This window comes from Rhinatrema bivittatum, chromosome 5 (genome assembly GCF_901001135.1).
Source record: "Rhinatrema bivittatum chromosome 5, aRhiBiv1.1, whole genome shotgun sequence".
NCBI lineage: Eukaryota > Metazoa > Chordata > Amphibia > Gymnophiona > Rhinatrematidae > Rhinatrema > Rhinatrema bivittatum.
The window spans coordinates 319,045,336-319,069,761 of record NC_042619.1 but is presented as its reverse complement, the minus strand read 5'-3'; the positions used below and the strand labels follow the sequence as shown (position 1 = coordinate 319,069,761).

The following is a 24,426-nucleotide window of genomic DNA, read 5'->3' as shown; positions in this document are numbered from 1 at the left end:
TAGAGAGCTATTGGCAGTGAGCTCACTTTGAGATGACTTCTTTTGAAAGATGCTTTTCATCAGTATTTCTCCGACCTTTTCAAGCCCATGGTGCACATGTATTAAGAAAAAGATTGTGTGGCACGCCAAACTCCATAGGGCGAGCAGTGTGGCTGGCGGACATAGAGGACTGTTGTGGTCAAATGGAGCTAAGGAAGCACTGAAAGCTCCAGCAGTCTGTCTTCCAAATTTTAAAAAAAGGGGGAGAGGGGGCAGAGACGCATATCAGCATCTCCCAATAGGACAGTTCCTCTCTCCACACAAGTGCAGGAGAAGGAAGTACTTGGTGTGTTGTAGGCAGCCGGCTCCGTTACTTACCTTGGCTGCCGCAGGTGGTTGCCGGATTTCCACTCTGCTGCTGCTGCCATCAGCACTTCAGAACGAGTCAGTTCCAGTGCTCAGTGTACTCTCTTCCTATCTCACTCAGCCTGCGGATAAAACACCACACAGAGGCTGGAAGAACTAGCTCAGCCGAGGAGAGATGAGGAGGCCCTGCGTGCACTGTGTGCGCCATACACAGCAGAGCCTGCTGTCCATGCCCTGCGTGCTGCCCCTTAATTACCACAGTCCAGGTCACATATTTGAGCTGGGAAGAGACAGGCATGATTATGCATGTTCTCAGAAAGGAACTCCTTCGTCTTTAAGAGCCCCTTCTGGGGAATGTCTTGTGACGTGCTGCGAGCAGAGCCAAAGTGCTAGTCCATGGTGCGCCTGATCAGGTCTGAATTCACACCAGTATGCCATATCACACTGGTTGGGAAACACTGAGAAGTGGAATAGTTATTGATAAGATTAGGGATGAAAGACTTAGTTGTTTTTATTTAGAAGGATGCAGTAGGAAGAAAGAAACTCATTATAGGTAAAAGGAGACAATTTAACATGGAGCGGTCATTTAAGAAGGGACAGTGTTCTGGCTTGGTCTGTTGGCAAGTCCTCTTCCTGTTTCCTCTGGTGCCCAGTACTGGAGAAAAATAATGCTGCCAGGGCAGGTCAGGTGGCTTTGGGGCTAGGATTGATGGTGGCCCTAGAGTACGAGAGGGCAGACTTATTTGCCCACTCCTGCCCACGGAGCTCCAGTCAGGCAATGGGGAGGGGGAATCTCCTTCACTTCTTCAGGAAAGCACAACTCCCAGGTTACATAAGCAAAAATACACTGAGGCTTTGCATTGCACAATTGTAGCACCATATTTTTTATTATGTAGTCTGGGAGTATCATATAAATAAAAAATTCACACCACCATTCTCTCTAGTCAGACCCCAGCATCCCCCACTCCTACTAGTGAGGCTTCCTCCCTCCCTCCCTCCCTCCAGCCCATGCTCTTCCCACACAGCAGTGACGCCTCTGTCTTTACTGTGATGTCTTCCTCCTCTTACATTCGCTCTCATAAGCAGTGGTGTATAAGAACATAAAAAATCGCCATAATGGGTCAGACAAAGGGTCCATCAAGCCCAGCATCCTGTTTCTAACAGTGGCCAATCCAGACTACAAGTACCCAAACAGTAAGAAGATCCCATGCTTCTGATGCCAGGAATAGCAGTGGCTATTTTCTAAGTCAACTTGATTAATAGCAGGCAATGGACTTCTCCAAGAACTTATCCACACTTTTTTTTGAACCCAGCTACACTAACTGCAATAACCACATCCTCTGGCAACAAATTCCAGAGCTTAATTGTGCGTTGAGTGAAAAAGAATTTTCTCTGATTAGTAAATAACCAATTCACATCTACCCGTTCTAGATCTCTCATGATCTTAAAGACCTCTATCATCTCCCCCCTCAGCCGTCTTTTCTCCAAGCTGAACAGCCCTAACCTCTTCAGCCTTTCCTCATAGGGGAGCTGTTCCATCCCCTTTATCATTTTGGTTGCCCTTCTCTGTACCTTCTCCATCGCAACTAGATGTGATGCGGCGACCAGAATTGTACACAGTACTCAAGGTGGGGTCTCACCATGGAGCGATGCTGCGGCATTATGAAATTTTCCGTTTTATTAACCATTCCCTTCCTTCTTGGCCGTCTGTGATAATAGCAGCGGTGTAGTCCCATTTTTACGACCATAGGCAGCAGCTGGCTCCTCCTTTGCTGTGTAGGAGCAGCTTCTTTATTCAGATGGTGGCTGTTCCTTCTATTGGGGAAGAGCAGTGGCAGCTCCTCCCCTTTGGTGACATTGTTAGCAAAGGCTCACGTAGAGGCAAACATGATCTCAGATCTTTGGTTATGATGTCACCGGGGACACTTGCAGCACTTCGGTATTGGCAGGCTGCTAAATAATTATTTTTTTTTCAAAAGCAGAAGCGGGCCAAATAAAACGGTCCTATGGACTGGTTTTGGCCCATGAGCCATTGCCTAGACCAATGTGACTCTTCAGCCGATATGAGCCAGTTTTTTTAAGCAATCCTTTTGTCGATACAGTAAAAATCGCGGGAGAGCAGGCGAGCAACCGCTCTCCCGGCACGCGCACAGGCCACTCTCCTGTGCGCGCGGTTCAGTAAATAAAATTATTCAAATTAGGGCCCGAGGTAAAAAGAGGCGCTAGGGACACTAGCACATCCCTAGCGCCTCTTTTTTGACAGGAGCGGCGGCTGTCAGCGAGTTTGACAGCAGACACTCAATTTTACTAGCGTCGATTCTCAAACCTGCTGACAGCCATGGGTTCAGAAACCGGACCCCGGCAAAATTGAGCATCCAGTTTTCAAGCCGCGGGCCGATTTTAACATTTTTTTTTTTAATTTTTAATTATTTTTAACTTTTGGGACCTCCGACTTAATATCGCCATGATATTAAGTTGGAGGATGTACAGAAAAGCAGTTTTTACTGCTTTCTGTACACTTTCCCGGTGCCAGCAGAAATTAACGCCTACCTTTGGGTAGACGCTAATTTCTTAAAGTAAAATATGCGGCTTGGCTGCACATTTTACTTACTGAATCGCGCGGGAATAACTAATAGGGCCATCAACGTGCATTTGCATGTTGCGGGCGCTATTGGTTTCGGGGGGGTTGGATGCGCATTTTTGACGCGCTATTACCCCTTACTGAATAAGGGGTAAAGCTAGTGCGTCGAAAACTTGCGTCTAAACGCGGGTTAACAGTGCGCTTCACCGGAGCGCACTGTACTGTACCGGCCTGTCTGTTAGTTATCCAGAGACTGGGATCTCCCAGAACTTCCTTAATTGTAGGGAGTACTTTTGTGAAGCACCTTTTTTACAGAATGACAGGTGCTGGGTGAAAGGCAATTAACTGAAGAAGCCCTTCCCTTTCCTTCCTGTGCTTCCTTGGAGCAGGCCAAGAAGCGATTTTGAAACCTGTCCTGTTACAAACTGGCTCAGTAATGAATTTTACCCCACTCCAGGCAGAGTGTTGTGTTTTTCTTTTTTTCTGTAGCTGCATTAGTATTGTCTGTTATCTGAAGATACCCATCAGCAAACAGTTAACTGTTCCAGCTTGAGACTTAAAATGAGCTATGGAAATGGTGTTCCTGCACCCCCACTTTTTTTTTTTTTTTCATTCTGGTACTTATATCTCCTGCTCTTTTATTCTTCCAGCTAAATCTAGAACTGACTGTGATATTGCGCTGTGCAATTTCATACACAGCTTTACTCTACAGGTAAATTTTAAAAGGAGCGTGCGTGTACCCATAAAAGTGTGCATTGGCATGCGAGCAGAGATACGCTTAATTTTATAGTGTGCATGCAAAATTTAAAAAGTCCCTGCTGCGCGTATGGGTGCAGCCTTTACACGCATATCGCATATTTTAATAACATGCTCGCACAAGTGACCAGAGAGAGAGACAATCTGACACACTATATATCTTCCACTGTAAGAGGGTGGGTTTTGGGGAGGGGGGGTGTTGCAGGGGTCTGGTGCCCTCGGGAGACCAATATACCACTGCCCCCCCTCCCAAAACCCACCCTAAGTTAAACGTGCCCCTCTTACAATGGGAGATTAGTGTCATGATGTCTGTCTGTATCTTTCTCTCTCTATCTCCCCCTGTATTCAGGACCCCTCGTCCTGTAAACCCCCCCCCCCTTAAGTCCAAACCTTGCTCCTCAGCAGGAACAGCAATGTTCGCCATGATAAGCCTTTGCAAAATTCTGGGTTACACAAGTAAGGAATGCCCATGCTGTGCCCCTTTTCTGCCTCCTTATTCTTGACACGTGCATGCTTCCTGGGTTCTTAAAATTTGCGTTGAGCGTGCACGGCCCACATACGCGTGTATGGGGCTGTTTTTGCACGAGCACCGCTTTTAAAATCTCCCTGTTAGGTTTTTATTCAGCCCTATTTTATTAAAACCTCTTTCTAACTTGGTCCCTCCACCGCGGTGATGGTCCTTGCCTCTCTTCGGACAATGTAATCATGGACCTTGAATCTGGCAGGTGTCCCTTTAGAGAAATGTCCAAAGCTTCCTCCCCTCCTTTCCCTCACAAAAGGCTTTGAATGCTACCTTCTCAATGTCCCAAGCCCCAGTCAGCCTAGTCCTGGCCTAAGAAACAAATTCAGGTCCTTGGTATTGCGAAGCATTGCCACTGAGCTGGCTGGAAACTGTTTTCAGTACATAACTGCACACCCATGATGTGTGCAACCATTTCTCATTTCATGTGACTTTAATTCAAGTATCTGTAGAGCATATGTGCACTTAGGACTTCAGCATAGTGTTTTACTTCTTCCTTATTGCATCTTTGTTGCACAGAAACTGACAGGATAGCACTCGCACTGTGATAGATCACTCATCACGTCACTTGTATTTCCTAGTGAAGTATTTATTTAAGCAGGGTTATGGTATGATTTGAAACCCTAGGATTGGCTGGTTAAAACCAGTATCTCCCGGGGAGTGGGGGGGGGGGGGGGGGCGGTGAGAATCTTGTGAAGGGAGCAGAAATTGTTGGAACTGCCTGGTAAGGAAGAGCTAGTGCCAAGCTTCTTTTCGGCGCTCAATACCGGGATGCCCTCTCCTACCCTGAGTGACATCATCACACGCGGACTACCTTTATATCAACTGAGGTGCCTGCAGCGCACAGCCAGGGATGAGAATCTTGCAAAGGGAGCAGGAATTGTTGGAGCTGCTCGGTAAGGAAGAGCTAGCACAAAGTTTCTTTTCGGTGTTCAATACCGGGACGCCCTCTCCTACCCTGAGTGACATCATCACATGCGGACTACCTTTATATCAACTGAGGCGCCTGCGGCGCGCAGTCGTCACCGGCATGCTGCCGAAGCTGCACGTGCCAAAGGGGTGCACGGCTTACATCTGTTTGGTAAGAAAAGGGAAAGTAAAGTCATCGCATCCTCTCTGATTCCAGATTCTCTGAGAGGGCTGATGGATCAACATGTTCTTCATTTAGGCAACTCGCCAGGTTTGGACTGTAGATTGGAAGCTTCTAATATTGAGGTTTCACTAAGTCCAGGCAAAGTTCAGCCTCCATCGCAACCATCTGTTCCATCTTTGGACACTGAAATAAATTCTTATTCCTTGTTGAATTTAAATACTTCTAAGATGCAACAGATTATTACTCAGATGCTTTCTAATTCTGAACAAGGTGGTATTGTTATATCTGAGTTAAATCATTCATGCCATCTGTTTCTTTAGTTCCACCAATTAATGCTGTAGAGATGGAAGTACCTGAAGAAGTTACACTGAAAGATATCTGGAGGATGGTAGCTATAGACCAGTGAGCCTGACTTCACTGCCGGGAAAAATAATGGAAACTATTCTCAAGATCAAAATCCTAGATCATATAGAAAGACATGATTTAATGGGACACAGTCAACATGGATTTACCCAAGGCAAGTCTTGCCTAACAAATCTGCTTCATTTTTTTGAAGGGGTTAATAAACATGTGGATAAAGGTGAACCGGTAGATCCAGTGTATTTGGATTTTCAGAAGGCGTTTGACAAAGTCCCTCATGAGAGGCTTCTTCGAAAACTAAAAAGTCATGGGATAGGAGGCGATGGCCTTTCATGGATTACAAACTGGTTAAAAGACAGGAAACAGAGAGTAGGATTAAATGGTCAATTTTCTCAGTGGAAAAGGGTAAGCAGTGGAGTGCCTCAGGGATCTGTACTTGGACCGGTGCTTTTCAATATATATATATAAATGATCTGTAAAGGAATACGACGAGTGAGGTTATCAAATTTGCGGATGATACAAAATTATTCAGAGTAGTTAAATCACAAGCAGACTGTGATACATTACAGGAGAACCTTGCAAGACTGGAAGATTGGGCATCCAAATGGCAGATGAAATTTAATGTGGACAAGTGCAAGGTGTTGCATATAGGGAAAAATAACCCTTGCTGTAGTTACACGATGTTAGGTTCCATATTAGGAGCTACTACCCAGGAAAAAGATCTAGGCATCATAGTGGATAATACTTTAAAATCGTCATCTCAGTGTGCTGCAGCAGTCAAAAAAGCAAATAGAATGTCAAGAATTATTAGGAAGGGAATGGTGAATAAAACGGAAAATGTCATAATGCCTCTGTATCCCTCCATGGTGAGACCGCACCTTGAATACTGTGTACAATTCTGGTCGCCGCATCTCAAAAAATATATAATTGCGATGGAGAAGGTACAGAGAAGGGCTACCAAAATGATAAGAGGAATGGAACAACTCCCCTATGAGGAAAGACTAAAGAGGTTAGGACTTTTCAGCTTGGAGAAGAGACGACTGAGGGGGGATATGATAGAGGTGTTTAAAATCATGAGAGGTCTAGAACTGGTAGATGTGAATCGGTTATTTACTCTTTCGGATAGTAGAAAGACTAGGGGGCACTCCATGAAGTTAGCATGGGGCACATTTAAAACTAATCGGAGAAAGTTCTTTTTTACTCAACGCACAATTAAACTCTGGAATTTGTTGCCAGAGGATGTGGTTAGTGCAGTTAGTATAGCTGTGTTTAAAAAAGGGTTGGATAAGTTCTTGAAGGAGAAGTCCATTACCTGCTATTAAGTTCACTTAGAGAATAGCCACTGCCATTAGCAATGGTAACATGGAATAGACTTAGTTTTTGGGTACTTGCCAGGTTCTTATGGCCTGGATTGGCCACTGTTGGAAACAGGATGCTGGGCTTGATGGACCCTTGGTCTGACCCAGTATGGCATTTTCTTATGTTCTTATGTTCTTAAGGCTTGTGGAGTGAGAAGGAAGAAAGGTGAGGCACAGAGGTTGAAGCCGTCTGAGACCGGAAGCAACTCAATGGGCAAATGTAAATGGGATGTTTAGAAGCAACCAGGCAAGAGACTTTAGATGTATCTGCCTTCTTAGAATCCTCTATTGATTTGGTTCCCACAAGGGCACCGATAATTGTGTCTTTTGCTCAGACAAAGATAGAAATAATGTATTTTGAAAATATTGTCTGAATAAACATATTTTCTTTTGTGGTGATAAAATACAACATTTTCCTGATGTTTTTAGAGAAACGCAAACATTTTCTCGCTTTGAAGGAGAGAGTGTTGCGTTTAAATTTCCCTGTAAATGTTTGATTTCCTTTCAGAATAGCAAATTTGTATTTTTTGACCCTCTTCACTTAGAAATGTTTATTGCAGGTAAATCCTGAGTTAATAATGTCACGAGTGGATCGCTTGAACAATTAGTTTGTATTTTAAACTACTTCTTTTTGTTACCTTTATAATGGATACTTTGATATTTTTTATTTATTCTCTACTTCCCGCCAAAATGAGGACTTGACTATTATATATATATAATCTGTTGATTATTTTCTGTGAATGTTATTTGATATTATGAAGGATTTCCTTTGTTTTCTTTTGTCGTGATTAAAAATTCATTAAAAATTTAAATTATAAAAAAACCCAAAACCCAGTATGTCCCCTGCTGTGGTTTCTTGGTATCTGGGTGTTAAACCATATAACTACTGTAGCACTTTGCATGGTTGGTGAAGCAGACCCTTCAGACCCCGTACCTGTATTCAGTCTATGTTCTTGACATTAATGTGAACTTGACTTGAAGCTGGTGTGTATTATTTTAATAAGCTCCAAGGTAGATCTCTCAAGCGCCAAAGCACCTGTTTGTAATAGAACATGGTCTGGTCTTGGCAGGAGACTCGTTCAGTTGATTTATGCTGCATGCTTTGCTTGTGGTTCTTCCTTTTTCAATTTCTTTCAGTAAAAAACAAAAAAAAAAAGGGTTATCCGTGTTGGGGAAGATTAAGGGAAGGGACATGCTGTGTCTTAGATGCATAAGACCTATCTATATGCAGTATAAACAGTGCCTCCAGTTTTCTGTGCCAAATATTTCAAGATTCAGCAACAAAAGTTAGCAAATTCTGTGGCAGATTTTTCAAAACCATGTGATAATTATGTGGAGAATTAGCATAATTTTGCATATTGCATGATTTATTTTGTTCTTTTTTTTCAGGGGAAGGGATTTTAGTGATGGTCCTGAGAAGAGAGGAGTGGGATAGAGAAGTGGAATATGGGGGATGGGGATCTCAAGAGATGGATAATGGAGAGAGAATCTTAGGTGGGGGGGGGGGGAGGGGGGATGGAGAGTACATAAAAAATGCCATGCTAGGTCAGATTAAGATCCATGGAGCCCAGCATCCTGTTTCAGACAATGGCCAGTCCAGGTTGACTTATTTACCCATTCCACTCCCCTCGCGATTTTATAAACTTCTATCATGTCCCTTCTCATAAGAACATAAGAAATTGCCATGCTGGGTCAGACCAAGGGTCCATCAAGCCCAGCATCCTGTTTCCATCAGAGGCCAAAACCAGGCCACAAGAACCTGGCAATTACCCAAACACTAAGAAGATCCCATGCTACTGATGCAATTAATAGCAGTGGCTATTCCCTAAGTAAAATTGATTAATAGCCATTAATGGACTTCTCCTTCAAGAACTTATCCAAACCTTTTTTGAACCCAGCTACACTAACTGCACTAACCACATTCTCTGGCAACAAATTCCAGAGCTTTATTGTCTGCTGAGTGAAAAAGAATTTTCTCCGATTAGTCTTAAATGTGCTACTTGCTAACTTCATGGAATGCCCCCTAGTCCTTCTATTATTCGAAAGTGAAAATAACCGAGTCACATCTACTCGTTCAAGACCTCTCATGATCTTAAAGACCTCTATCATATCCCCCCTCAGCCGTCTCTTCTCCAAGCTGAAAAGCCCTAACCTCTTCAGCCTTTCCTCATAGGGAAGCTGTTCCATCCCCTTTATCATTTTGGTTGCCCTTCTCTGTACCTTCTCCATCGCAACTATATCTTTTTTGAGATGCGGCGACGAGAATTGTACACAGTATTCAAGGTGTGGTCTCACCATGAATACTGTCTCACCATGAATACTGTCTTTTTCAAACTGAAGAGCCCTAGCCTGTATAGCTTCACATCCTAGGGGACTCTTTCCATTCCCTGCACCTTTTCTAGTTTTGCAATGTCTTTCATAAGATGGGGGTGATCAGAACTGCGCACACAGTTCGAATAGCAGCTTTATCATGTTTTGAAAAAGCGACAATAAATTATTTTCCATTTTATTCTCCATTCCTTTTCAGATCCTCTATAATATTTTATTTGCTTTTTTTGACCACCACTGCACACCGATCTGAGGATTTCAGTGTATTGTCCACAAGGATGCCAAGGTCCTTTTCCTGGGTGGTGACTCCCAGTACAAAACCCTGCAATGTATATCTGTAGTTTGGATTATTTTTCCCTTTTGTGCATCAGTTTGTGAAATGAAACACATTCAACCCAGTATCCAAACTTGAAGTAAACCAAATCATCTCTAAAATGAAACCCACCACCCACTACACCCTATCCCTGCAAGTGCACTGAAAACTGTAAACAACGTAATAACCCCGATATTCACAACCATAATAAACCACTTGCTAGCAGAAGGATTGGTTCTCGATAGAGCAAAACAAGCTGCGATTAAACCAATCTTAAAAAATAGGATAGGATTTTAGACAGTGCTGGGGAGGAGCCGGCTGTCGTGGTACATGTGGGCACCAACGACATAGGAGAATGTGGGAGGGAGGTTCTGGAAGCCAAATTTAGGCTCTTAGATAGAAAGCTTAAATCCAGAACCTCCATGGTAGCATTCTCTGAAATGTTCCATGCGCAGGTCTCCGGAGGCAGGCAGAGCTCCAGAGTCTCAATGAGTGGATGAGACAATGGTGCAAGGAAGAGGGATTCAGTTTTGTAAGGAACTGGGGAACCTTTGGGGAAGGGGGAAGTTTCTTCCGAAAGGATGGGCTCCACCTTAACCAGGGTGGAACCAGGCTGCTGGTTCTAACCTTTAAAAAGGAGATAGAGCAGCTTTTAAACTAGAACAAAGGGGAAAGCCGACAGTCGCTCAGCACCGCATGGTTTGGAGGGAGGTATCTTCAAAGGATACTAATGATGCATTAGAATTAGAGCATCCCAACAGAGAGTTTCCAATAATAAGAAAAGTAGTCCAAGTGCCTGTAACTAAAAACTCACCTGAGCTAAAACATTCTAATTTATCCCTATCAATTAAAAAGCAGAATAAAAATACAAACAAAAAACACACTTTGAAATGTTAGTTTGCTAATGCCAGAAGTCTAAGAAGTAAGATTGGAGAATTAGAATGTATAGCAGTGAATGATCAAGCAACCCAAATCCAAACATACAATGTAATCTGGGGACTATCACAACAGCAACACAACACAAATATCCCCAGTAGTATTTTAGTTAATTAATGGTACCTCAAAATTCTTCCACCACTTTAAACCATATTCCTGGCTTTTTTTAATTTTTTATTATTTATTATTAATTGTTTGTTCTTTGTAGGACCTTCAAGTATCCAGAATGTATCATTACATCCTGTTTTTACTCATAAGTCCAATTTTATTTCATGTCTACTCTTACTATTATAAAATGGAGAGCTTAACCCAAATCTAGGGAGCTCACAACTTCTTTTAGTTGTCACCAATTCACTTTAATATATTTGCAGGACGTTTATCAAAGGTCCCTACTAGAGCAGTGTTTACCCCAACCACATGTTTACATAGAGAGTCTTTAGTAAACAACACTTATCTGCGAGTAAACATCAATGCCCTGATATGGCTCCACATTTTGATATCTGCATCAGGGGGTCTTTCTTTCTTTTAAATTTCTTCTCAGATTGTCCATAAGACCACTCTCTAACCAAGTCAATGAACCCTTTGATCCAATACTTTTCCCGAAATTTAATTTCCTCTTTCAACGCGGTACCTCTCACAGCATTTAATTTCCTTTCAAAACATGGCGCCAACCTTTGACTCTTTTTACGTCTTCAAAACAGAAATGACATCAACTTTGAAAAAGTGGGAATCACTCAACAAATGTCAATCACCTCAACCTCTTGGCCAATTTTAATCAGTAGGTACAACTAAAGCACCTCATTTGTTTTGTTTTTTTTTAAGCACACAATGTCTGGTAAGAAAATCCAAAAAGGTTTGCAGCTAGTATCCTATTTTAAATCAAGGAGTACCAGTTAATTACCTCAATCCCTTTGGTTGTACAGTGTCAAGTTTAAAAATCCAAAAGTGTTCACAGCGATTCAACAGAAATTGAATGTCACCCCCCCTATAGTGGAGGAGATACAGTTTCCAAAATTTTCCATTTCAAATCTTTAAGAGCATAAGAAATTGCCATGCTGGGTCAGATCAATGGTCCATCAAGCCCAGCATCCTTTAAATTGATGTTTTTTGTCCAAGCAACAAGCTATGATCGGAGCTGTCAACTTAGATGTTTCGATACTTTTGTGTTCAATCAACCGTGTCCTCATCTTTCTTTTTGTGCGACTCACATAAACAAGATCACACGGACATTGCAAGACATAAATAACTGAGCTTGAATTACAATTCCTGATTAATGTCTTCCGGTAATTGTACGAGCTTTTTATGTGGGTACAAAGAAGAAGAATTCAGGGCAAGAACAATTATTAATTGATGATAAAGATAATCCATCCCTTGATTTAAAATCAACTAAAGATAGTTCCTTAGATATTTCAGATTTGATACAAAAATCTCAAGAAGAAATTGAAGTTAAAGTAAGAGGCACTTTATTAGTTCAATGTGCTTTTATCACAGACAAAGATACAATATTGAAATTTTTCTTCTGCAACCGCTTAAAAATGTTTTATGGACAGAAAGTCTGGATTTATCCAGATTGTGCAAGATCTACGCAATTGCGAAGGAAAAATTTTCTTCTCTTAAGGAAGGATATATTGGACAAGGGAGGGTCCTTTATGTTAAGATACCCCTGTCGTTGTTTTATTAAACTTGAAGGGAAGAATTATGTATTTACAGATCCAGAGGATCTCAGATGTCTTCTCGCTTTATAGTTTCGGGTTTATTGAAGGTATTGGGACATATTAATGCAAATATTCCTTTGAGCAAAATGTTTTGCCATTGCAATGAACCGCTTAAAAATAATACTTATCATTTAGATCACTTAAAATTAAACAAATTGACTGTTTCTATAGAAAGGATAGAAATTCAGTTTAATGTAAGATTATATTTTTATCTGAAGCAGTCATTATTGTATTTCCAAGTATAATTTTTATTTGTTGTACTTATGTGTTAAAACAATAAATAAAGAATTAATTAAAAAAATTATCTGTTTCAAACCAGGGTCTTGCCATGCTGCACTGACCATAGCCAATCTGCACATTTCACAAGGACCACATGGATGGTTTCCTTTTAGCTGTTGCTCATCAGGTGACTTTGAAGTTTTTAAACAGGCATGAACCAATTTATTGCGGATATTTTTATTCCTCACAAAACGTGGCAAATCATTGAATTTCTCATGGAGGGCCAGAATGGACCAATGTGTCTGTAGGATACTAACAACATCACTCACATGGTTAGTGTAATGTAAAATGCAAGTTAACCCACAATCATCTTGAGTATTTTTGTAATTCAAAAGCAAATCTCTATTTGCAAATAAGACTCTCTTTTATTAGCCTTATTTATCACTGAATTGGGGTATCCACGCTCTCTAAATCGAGTGAACATAATTCCTGTCATGGTGGAACATATTCGTCTGAGTCGTAGGAACTTGCTTATAGGTAAGCTGTCCTTTAATCTTTTAGGATGACAACTGGAGTACTGTAGAAATTGTCTGTACTCACAGACCGTAATAAATTTCTACAGTACTCCAGTTGTCGTCCTCGTGGTCACAGAATCGCTCGTGGTCACAGATCCGGGGCCTTGAAAATGACGGAAACTGCATAGGCCGCCTACTAAGTAAAGTAAATATTTCCTATTGCTGCCAATGTCTTCCTTTTCAGTACAGTTCAACAACCTGCTGCTTAGAACATTTTTTAGCTAATTTTGTTTGAATGCCAAGTGAATTAAGATCCCCTTTTGTATTATTTTTATTTCATTCCTGAGGGAGCATTAATTATTAAGTTAACCCATTTTCAATTTGAGTAAATTGAGATGCTAATCTGCTAATCTCAGAAACCTAGAACATGATGGCAGATAAAGACCTTATGGCCCATGCAGTCTGCCCATCCACATCTCCTGTTCAGCTTTAAAGGTCCTGCCACTCCCTCAGAGTGGTCATCCCATGCTTTCTTAAATTCAGATATTGTCCTTGTTTCTACCACCTCTACAAGGAGGCTGTTCCCGTGCATCTACCATCTTTTCTAAAGAAATATTTACTTGGATTACTCCTGAGTCTATCCCCTTTCTCCCTCTGACCCCTCGTTCCAGAACCTCCTTTCTGTCGAAAGAGGGTTAACAGTGTGCTCCAACGGAGCGCACTGTTAACCCTCCACTGGACGTGCGTTTTCCCTTACCCCTTATTCAGTAAGGGGCCGAAAACGCGCGTCCAATCCGCTGAACCTAATAGGGCCAGCAACATGCAAATGCATGTTGCTGGCCCTATTAGGTATTCCCATGTGATACAGAAAGTAAAATGTGCAGCCAAGCCGCACATTTTACTTTCAGAAATTAATTTCTTCGGGCACCGGGAAAGTGCACAGAAAAGCAGTAAAAACTGCTTTTCTGTGCACCCTCCGACTTAATATCATGGCGCTAGTAAGTCGGAGGTCCCAAAGAGTAAAAAAAAGTTAAAAAAAAAAAAAATTAAAAAAAAAATTGAAGTCGTCCAGCGGCTGTTGGGTCGAAAACCGGACACTCAATTTTGCCAGCATCCGGTTTCCGAGCCCGTGGCTATCAGCGGGCTCGAGAACAGGCACCGGCAAAATTGAATGTCGGCTGTCAAACCCGCTGACAGCCGCCGCTTCAGTCCAAAAGGAGGCACTAGGGACGTGCTAGTGTCCCTAGCGCCTCCTTTTGCCCATTTTTACCGCCGGGCCTCATTTAAATACAGAATCATGCACACAGGAGTCCAGCGGACTTTACTGAATCAGCCCATAAGTTTGTACCTGAGGCAATGGAGTGACTTGCCTCAGGTACAAGTGACTTGCCCAAGGTCACAAGGAGCGACAGTGGGACTTGAACCCTGGTCTCCTGGTTCATAGTCCATTGCTCTAACCACTAGGCTACTCCTCCACTCAGAACTGGATTGAGAGCCAATCTCTGCGGACACCACTGGTTAACCCCTCTTTCCTTGGACTGAACTCCTTTTAGCACTACTCTTTGTCTTCTCTCACTGACCCAGTTTCTAACCTAGGCAGTCATTTTAGGGCCTATACCTAGGGCGCTCAATTTATTGCCTATGTGGAGCCATATGAAAGGTCTTACTGAAATGTAAGTATACTATATCTAGTGCTCTCCATTGATCTACCTGAAAACTGGAGGGTTGCCAATGTAACGCCAATCTTTAAAAAGGGATCAAAGGGTGATCAGTGAGTCTGACATCCGTGCCAGGCAAAATGGTAGAAACTATCATAAAGTACAAAATTGCTGAACATATAGATAGGCATAGTTTAATGGGACATAGATTTGGCCAAGGGAAGTCTTGCCTCACCAATTTTCTAATTGTTGAGGGCATAAATAAACATGGATAAAGGTAAGCCAGTTGATGGTAGTGTATCTGGATTTCCAAAAAGTATTTGACAAAGTCCCTTTTGAGAGACGACTTAGGAAATTAAAATGTCATGGGATAGATTGCCAACTGGTTAAAAGACAGAAGAGAGTAAGGCTAAATGGTAAATTTTTCCAATGGAAAAAGGTGAATAGTGGAGTGCCCATAGATCTGTTCTGGGGCTGATGCCTTTTAATATATTTATAAATGACCTGGAAAGGGGAGCAACAAGTGAGGTGATCAAATTTGCTGATGAAACAAAATTATTCAAAGTTGTTAAATTCCAAGAAGATTGTGAGAAATTGCAAGAGGACATGCAAATGGAAAATTAAATTTAATGTGGATGCACTTAGGGAAGTGAAACCCAAATTATAGCTACCCAATGCAAAGTGTCGCATTAGGCATCACCATTCATGAAAAGGATCTAGGCGGCATCATCGATAATATGTTGAATCTTCTGCTCAGTGTGCATCAGCAGCCAAGAAAGCAAATAGAATGGTAGGCATTATTAGGAAAGGAATGGAGAATAAAACAGGAATATCATAATGCCTCCATGCTCCATGGTGCAACCTCATTTTGTGTATTGTGTGCAGTTCTAGTCACCACATCTGAAAAAAAGATATAGAATTAGAAAATATACAGAGAAGGGTGATTGAAATGATAAAGGGGCTGGAACAGTTCCCCCAATAGGAAAGGCTAAAGAGGTTAGGACTCTTCAGCTTGGGGGAAGAGACAGCTGAGGGGGAGATATGATAGAGGTTTATAAAATGAGTAGAGTGGAACGAGTAAACAATCAGTTGTTTACTCTTTCAAAAAGTACAAAGACCAGGGGACACAAAATGAAGTTACTAGGTAATACATTTAAAACTAATAAGAGAAAATATTTAATTCAGCTCTGGAATTCGTTGCCAGATGATGTGGTGAAAACTGTTAGTGTAGCTGTGTTTAAAAAGGTTTGAACAAGTTCCTGGAGGAAAAGTCCCTAAACCATTAAGAGAGTTGCAGAAATCCACTGCTTATTCTTGGGATAAGCAGCTTGGAATCTGTCTACCCCTGGGGATCCTGCAGGGATTTGTGGCCTGGATATGCCACTGTTGAAAACAGGATACTGGGCTTGGTTGACCCTTGGTTTAAACCAGTATGGCAAGTCTTGTCTTATGTTCTTATGTACACTAACTGTCTGGTCAAGCAGTCAAAGAAATGTATTAGATTTGTCTGGCAAAGCCTACTTCTGGTAAAAACCATGCTGCCTCAGATCCTATAATCAACTGGAATCCAGAAACTGTACTAGCCTTTGTTTTAGCAGCGATTCCAGCTAACATGAAGCCTTAAGTCCGGGCAGTAGATTTTGCCATTTCATGACTGGATATCCCCTCTTGCTGTGAACACTGTCTTAATATAGGCCTTGGCCAGCCCGGGAGACAGAAGACTTGACATGGGAATCGAATGCAGGTGTTCTGCATGGCACCGGGCCAGCTTGCCCCCCCCCCCCCCCAATTAATGCAACTATCTGTTTACTTTTTTAAATCAGATACGGTTGTCTCAGTGGTTGTTTTGAAAATACTCAAATAATGTGTATTATATTTTTGTTCTTAGGCTTCTGGCTGCATTCATCGTTTGATAAGAATATATATGGGCCGTTAACGTAGTCCATAAGCTATCATATTGTATATATTTCCTTTGCCTGTCTACATAATACCCATTGCTTAGAAAGCTTGGTGGATGGAATTTATTTGGATAGTAAAATGTTAGAATACTGCAGAAACATTGATTGAAATAGAATCCCAAATGATAATTCTGAATTCAGTAAAAATAATCACTGTGGCCATCCACAGTATCCCCATTTCTACTTTCTGTCTGACACTGGCAAGAAGGAACTCCTTGAGTTCGCTTGCTTGGGTTTATATTCCCAGCTGTATCTGAGAAGAGGTATAGGGAGCCTTTTATTGGTGTTCCACTGTTTGTCTTGGGTGCATGATTTGTTGGAGGATAGGCGGAGGAAGGAGCTACAAAGACTCCTTAAGGATGTGAGTTCTCATTTAAGGCCTTCAAAACCTTCTTTGACCCTGTGGGCCTGAAAATATATTTCCCTTTGCCTCGTGTTCAATGCGGGATTAAGTGTCATAGATGTTTGCGTTCTTGTTGCTCCTCCTTTCACCGTCCTTTATCCCCTGCCCCACCCAAGTGTTGGATATAGTTGGAGCGCCGTTCCTCTTTGATAGGGCACCGAGAGGATAATACCCTGAAACTATACAACTGATTTTGTTAACAGGATTGATCGTAAAATGTCAAGTGCTCACACCAACTACAAACTGGATGAAGCGCAGGCTATAATGAGCGAGCTCCGAACCATACGCAAAGCCATCTGTATGGGGGAGAAAGAAAGGCGGGACCTGATGCAGGTAAGAATCTTATTCTCCGAGACTGACCGAAAAGCAATGCCTTTTTTTTTTTTCCCCCCAGTTTCAAATCTACCCAGAGTTACTCAGCTGTTACTTTATTTTCTTCTGCCCGAGGGCAGTTTTCAAAGCCATTTACATGTGGAAATAGCGATCAAGGGGTCTAAATTAGCTGTCTGAAAAATTCCCTCCTTCAGTATGGCTTTTGAAGTAAGTTCATGCATCTAGCCATGTTCAGAAGAGGTGTGCCTGGAGGCATGTTTAGGTGGGGAAAGGAAATTAATGTGCATAGGTTGGATTTTCAACTCTCTGCACGTTCTTTTCCATGAAAACAGTTCCCGCACAAAAGGCAGGGCATACATCTGGGGGTGCTTTTTACCTGCTGGGAGTTTCAGAGAGGAAGTGTGTGCTGCATGCTTAGGCTTTAAAAACTGCAAAGTCCATGCATAGAAAGTACCTGAAGGTTTATTCCCAAGCAGACAATTTGAAAATTGCCCCTTTACAAGTTGGGAGGAGTCCATATTGCCAAATATTTGTGGTACAGTTATCTTGTAGGCCCATGTGTACAGGTGTATACTGTGCTGGGGGTCTCTCTCAGTAGAAGGGGGCTATCATTAAGGAAACAGCAAAAAAAAGCTCTTTCCATTCTGTATCGTTTCTGATTGGAAATGACACAGGAAATCGTTTATTAAAACAAACTGAAATGAAAAGAAACCAACCAAAATGCCAAATAGTCCCCTGCACGCCCTCTAGTTATCCTTTTGCATTTCAAACCAGAGGGAAAGCGAGCTAGTTCTGTCTGCTCAGAGTTACAAGAAAGTACTTTGCAACATTTAAGAAAGGAGGGGAGATCTGCTGACGAAAAGGAGGGGTTTGGGGGTTATGTTTTAATCCCCCATTAAAATACATTATATATAAAGGGAAATTGTTTCTGTGCACATTAAAGAAAATGGATCTTCTGAAATACATTTTTTTTGGACCAGAATGTTCCTTCAGGAATGTTGAGAAACCAATGCAAGATGACTCACGTATGCCATGAGGCCTCTTGGCAGGTCTTTATAAAATTTGCTATAACTCTTGTGCAGCTACTAGAAAAAAGCTAAACAGACATTGCAAGACAATATAATCTAACTAAAATACAATATAAAATGTAGAAAACCTATACAGTGCTGCAGGTATGTCGTCGTCATATATATATTTCATAACATTATTATCAAAAGCAGACCTTCCCAAAATCTGATCATTAAAAGCCCTCCGCGTAATCACACTGTCAGCAATATTGCACTTTTCACGTCTTTTAAAAAGCTACCATAAAAAGGGTGCCTGTCACCATTTTCCTAAAAGCAATAATTTCCTGTCGCTCAAATAGAGCTCACTAGGGGAGTTCCATGGGATTGGTGCAATGCGTGAGAAGGCTGATCCAGCAACATAGTAAATGATGGCACATAAAGACCCAAAGTCTGTTCAGCAAGTTGGTTAGGATATACCATAGTACCTGCCACTCTGTACAGGTTACCCCGTGCCTTCGTGTGGGACAGAATGCACCAAAAATGCCATGCTGCTGATCTAAGACACCTACCCAAAGCATAGCACTAGAAACAATATCTTTGGGGCATCTTATTTAAATGTTATCAATAAAATTTTAAATTGGTTTCCATTTTGTATCAGAAGTCGATGGAGGGCATTCAAAGCTTGGGATATATGATCTTGCAAGAGAAGACCTAAAAGCAATTGCTCTGTTTTGTTCTGGATTCTCTGCAGTTTTGTCCCACTTTACATTTAAAGATGATGTGTAATCTGCTTATACTGTGTGTCCAGTTTTTGCTTAAAAAGCAATGCCTAGACAGCCGCCGATAACATAAAAATTCAATGATTTAGTGTAAAGAAAAGACTACAAAGAAGTAGCTTTGGTGCTATATAAGTCTAACCCAGGTTTCCTAGTGTGTAGCCAGATGGACTCAGGACCAATGGGTATTGTGCTCTTCTGCTAGCAGATGGGAGACGGAGTCAGATTTCAAAGCTGACGTCATCTTAGGTACATATACCCCTGCACTGACCTCACTTCCTCAGTATCTCTCCGTCTCCTAGCAGATGTGGACACTATACCACATTCTAGAATAGTGTTAACAATTACAGCAAAGAGGAGAGAATTTTACCTTTAAGAAGATCAAGCCCCACTCTCCTGCGGTGAAACCTAAGGGTCCCTCCCCCAGTCGAGAATTCCTGAGGTGATTTCCGAGATCCCTCAGAGGTGAGCCTTGGTCCGGTAGCAGGTTCCTGGCGTGGACTTAGCCCCCAGGGTGGCTGAAAGGCAGTGGGTGCACAATTGAGCGCGGCGGTGAAGGTATTCCCCTCTCCTCCCGCAGCTGGAGACTGTCCGGCACATGACCGGTAAGCGCTGAGATCAGGTAAGATAAAAAAATTTTCAATTAAGGTCTCCGGTCTCCAGAGCTCGGATAGCGGTACTGAATGTTTCTTCCGACGGGACACCGATTGGGTTGAGCAGCCCGCCTTGGGCTAGGCCCCAATCCGGTGCAAGGGTCCACACACGCCCCTCGGGGGGGCGCCATCTTGTGAGCGGGGTTGTCGGCGCCATATTCCCTCCTCGACCGGTGGTACGCGCGGGGTAGGCCGAGTGGCCAATGCACCTAACATGTGTGCGCCCAATATAGTCGCACACATAGCTGTGTGCACAGCGGCGCGCACTACTGGGCGCACCCGGGCGCATAACCATGCACACAAACTGGTTTTTTGAGGGCAGCCACGAGCACAAACTTGTGGAAAACAATGGCTCTGCCACCCAAGAAGGCCAAGGGACACTCCCTTACACAGCTTGTCACATAAGAGCCGTGCAGCCTGAATTGGAGTCCTGCCTATGCCAGCATTGCGAAGAAGTCCAGGGGGAACCAAAACCTGGACCCCTACTGTTGGGAGAGGAGTCCGGAATTACTGACAAATGCTCCCAGGACCTATGTATCTACGGCACGACCGCCCCTCAGGAGGGGCACCTCTGGGGCCCCTACTACACCTCTCCCAGGGATCAACATGGACCTAGGGACCTTCTCCTGGGTGGAATTTTTCAAAGAGCTGCAAACCTTCATTCAGGTGCAACCAGCCCCAGCTGCGCACCAGGCTCAACCCCTACAGGGAGCTCTAGATCCTCCTGGTCCAGCTCTGATGCCTCGAGACATGCCTCACCTAACCAAGAACTTCCCTAATAGAGATCCAGACACCTCAGTTGATGAGAGTGATTCCCTGGAGGAAGGAGAAATCCCTCCAGGGATGGAACCATACCCGAACCATGCTTCACTTTTTTCCCCAAGGACGAGTTACCTGCCTTTGTTTCCCAGACTCTAAAGACTCTGGGTATTCCGGGCACGGACCCTATGGCAGAACAAAAGAAGAACCCCATTTTGGTGCCTTTTCGTAAGGCCTCATGCTACTTTCCAATGATGGAAGCCATCCAGGAACTGATTGACCTGGAATGGAATGCCCTGGAGGCCAGCTTCAAAGGGGAACGGGCATTAGAAGCCCTATACCCTCTGGAACCTGCGGCCAAGAAACGCCTGCATTTCTCAAAGATGGACGCTAAGGTCTGTGTTGTCTCAAAGCGAACAATGATTCCCATTGAGGGAGGAGCGGCACTGAAGGACACGCTGGACAGATGATTGGAATCCATCCTTAAGCAGGCCTTTGATGCCATGACGCTACAGATTGCTTCCTGCTGCGCACTGGTGGCACATTCCTGTTTGCTCCTCTCTCTCTCGAGAGACTGACACATCCGGAACGCATACCGGAGAGTTGATGGAACCTGCAGCATCCTTCCTCACTGACGCAAGCTCAGATGTAGTGCGCATTTCAGCCAGGGGCGTTGCCTCGGTAGTGGCAGCCAGAAGACAACTATGGCTATGAAATTGGTCTGTGGACGTGAATGTCTTTTAAAGAATGCCTTTTAAAGGATCTCTCTTATTCGGAAGCGAATTGGAGAAGTTAGTCAACAAATGGGGCAAATCTACAGAACCTAGACTACTTGAAGATAGGAATAAAAGATCTCGGCGTCCCTCCCCCAGAAGAGCCAAGGGCAGAGGATCGCAGCGCTTTAGACCCTACAGGAACATGCAGTTCCAGACAACTCGCCCCTCCGGAAGGTCCCAGTCCTTTTGGAGCAGACGGACCAAGAGGGGAGCAGGACCAGGGGCAGGCTCCAGCCGTGCCCCACAATGAGAAGAGGCCGACCCATCCACAGGAAGAAAACATAGGGGGGTCGACTAGCCTTCTTCTACCAAACATGGGTCGAGATAACGTCAGATAAATGGGTCCTAAACATCATTCAAGAAGGGTACTCTCTGGAATTCCACAGCATCCCTTGAGACAAATTTATGAGATCACCCTGCCACTCTCACTCCAAGAGACTGGCAGTAGAAACCACACTAACAAGACTACTCAGTAGTCAAGGCAATAACTCTGGTGCCCACGCTGCAGCAAAATAATGGCCACTATTCCATCTATTTTGTTCCCAAGAAGGAAGGGTCATTCCGACCCATCCTGGATCTCAAGAACGTCAACTGTTATCTGTGGGTACTACACTTCTGCATGGAAACTCTGCACTCCGTTATGATGGCAGTACAACTGGGAGAGTTCCTAACCTCCCTGGACCTCTCCAAAGCCTATCTTCTTATCCCAGTCCTTCAGGATCACCAGCGCTTCCTGTGCTTTGCGATACTGGGCCACCATTATCAGTTCCGGGCACTTCCCATTGGCCTAGCAACCGCCCCCAGGACCTTCACCAAAATTATGGTGGTTGTGGCGGCAGCGCTGAGAAAGGAAAGAATCCTGGTACATCCTTACCTGGACGACTGGCTGATCAGGGTGAAATCTCCGGAGGAGAGCAGACAGGTGATCAATAGAGTCAAAAGCCTACTGCAGGAGCTCGGGTGGATCGTGAACACGAGCAAGAGCAATCTACAGCCATCTCAGTCACTAGAGTACCTGGGGGCCTGGTTCGACACCAAACAGAACAGTCTTCCTTCCCCCTCCGAGGAGAAGGAAACTGATGGCACGACGATTGATGACCAATGCACGCCCCAAGGTATGGGACTACCTTCAAGACCTCTGCCTCATGGCATCAACCCTGGAGGTCATTCCGTGGGCAAGGGCCCATATGCAACCGCTCCAGCACTCCCTACTATCATGATGGAACCCACTGTCCCAGGACTACTCAATTCACCTCCAACTACCAGCAGAATTTCGGATCCAGCTCCAATGGTGGCTACAGGAAGGCCACCTAAGCAGAGGAGTAAGCCTATCCTTACCGAACTGAATATTTCTCACCATGGATGTGAGCCTGCGAGGGTGGAGAGCCCACTGTCAGGAACTGATGGCCCAGGGACCATGGAACAAGACAGAGGCGGAATGGAACATAAACCGCCTGGAAGCACGAGCAGTCAGACTAGCGTGCCTGCGATTCAGCCACAGACCCTGTGGCGAATCAATCAGGATAATGTCTGACAACGCGACAATAGTTGCTTACATCAACCACCAGGGAGGAACCAAGAGCCAAGCAGGTATCTCTGTAAATAGACCCCCCTCATGGCATGGGCGGAGATTAACTTACAAGGGATCTCGGCCTCCCACATCACGGGAAAAGACAGCGTCTCGGCAGACTACCTCAGCAGAGAGAGCCTAGACCCGGGGGGATGGACGCTGTCGACCACAGCCTTCCAACTGTTAGTAAATCGCTGGGGCCTCCCAGCCATGGATCTACTGGCAACCTGTCTCAATGCCCAAGTTCCCAGGTTCTTCAGCCGCAGACGAGAACCACAATCCCAGGGAATCGACACTCTCCTCTAGACCTGGCCAGAGGAAGACCTTCTATACACCTTTCCTCCATGGCCACTACTGGGCAGGGTCATCTGCAAGATAGAGCATCACAGGGGGCTAGTTCTACTAGTCACCCTGGACTGGCCCAGACAACCATGGTAAGCAGACATGCGAAGACTACTTGCAGGGAACCCTCTGTGCCTACCTCCACACAGGGACCTTCTCCAGCATGGCTCGATCCTCCACGAAGATCCGTCTCGATTCTCTCTTACAGTATAGCCCTTGAGAGGACTAGCCTGAATAAGCACAGTTACTGATTGACACCCTGCTCCGAGCGTGCAAGTTCACCACATCCCTTTCTTACATACGGATTTGTAGAGTATTCAAAGCCTGGTGTGAGGACCACGGGATCCCCCCGCAGACAGCCACAATTCCCATGATCCTAGAGTTCCTGCAGGATGGGATGAAGAAGGGGTTGTCACTCTACTCCCTCAAAGTCCAAGTTGCCGCAGTGGCCTGCTTCAGAGCTGAAGTAGATGGTATCAGACTATCAACTCATCCAGATGTATCCCACTTCCTGAAAGGGGTTATTTAAGCAAAGATCTATCCACATTGGCTTTTCGAAGATGATACTGAGGAAGTGAGGTCAGTGCAGGGGTATATGTACCCAAGATGACGTCAGCTTTGAAATCTGTCTCCGTCTCCCATCTGCTAGCAGAAGAGCACAATACCCATTGGTCCTGAGTCCATCTGTCTACACTAAGGAAAATGAAATTATCAGGTAAGTAATTTTCTCCATTTTACAAGATCTTGGTCTTGTAAAGGTCTTTAGTGCCAAGGCTAGGAAACCTTAATAGTTTGTTCTCATGTTAACCCAGACTACAATCTACTCTGTCCTATGCAAAATGTCTCTCTAAAGACATTTGCTGTAGTGAAATATTCTTTTTATCTGTTATAACCAGAAAGACCACAGGAGAAATGCTTAACAGCATAAAAATGAGTTGTGTTTTTTTTCTGATTTACACTCCTGTATGAAGATGAAATTGTTCAAAAGAAGAGTGCACTTACTTTTTTTTAAGACTGCAAATCAGAATTCTCATGAACTAAATAAGTGTTAGATTTACCACAATTTATAACTAACTTTTCCTCTAGGACAAGGCCAAAAATTAATCTACACTAAATTATAATAATTCCACATAGTTATTTCTGATCTCCACT

General features: G+C 43.6%; 1 protein-coding gene across 1 annotated transcript in view; it reads left to right on the top strand.

Moving 5' to 3' along the window:
• Positions 1 to 24,426, top strand: part of WWC3 (WWC family member 3) — a 319,559-nt gene that overhangs the window by 121,715 nt on the left and 173,418 nt on the right. Inside the window, exon 6 of the mRNA XM_029604359.1 lies at positions 17,262 to 17,391. Within this exon, the coding sequence (XP_029460219.1) occupies positions 17,262 to 17,391 (130 nt within the window). The remainder of the gene's footprint in view (positions 1 to 17,261; positions 17,392 to 24,426) is intronic.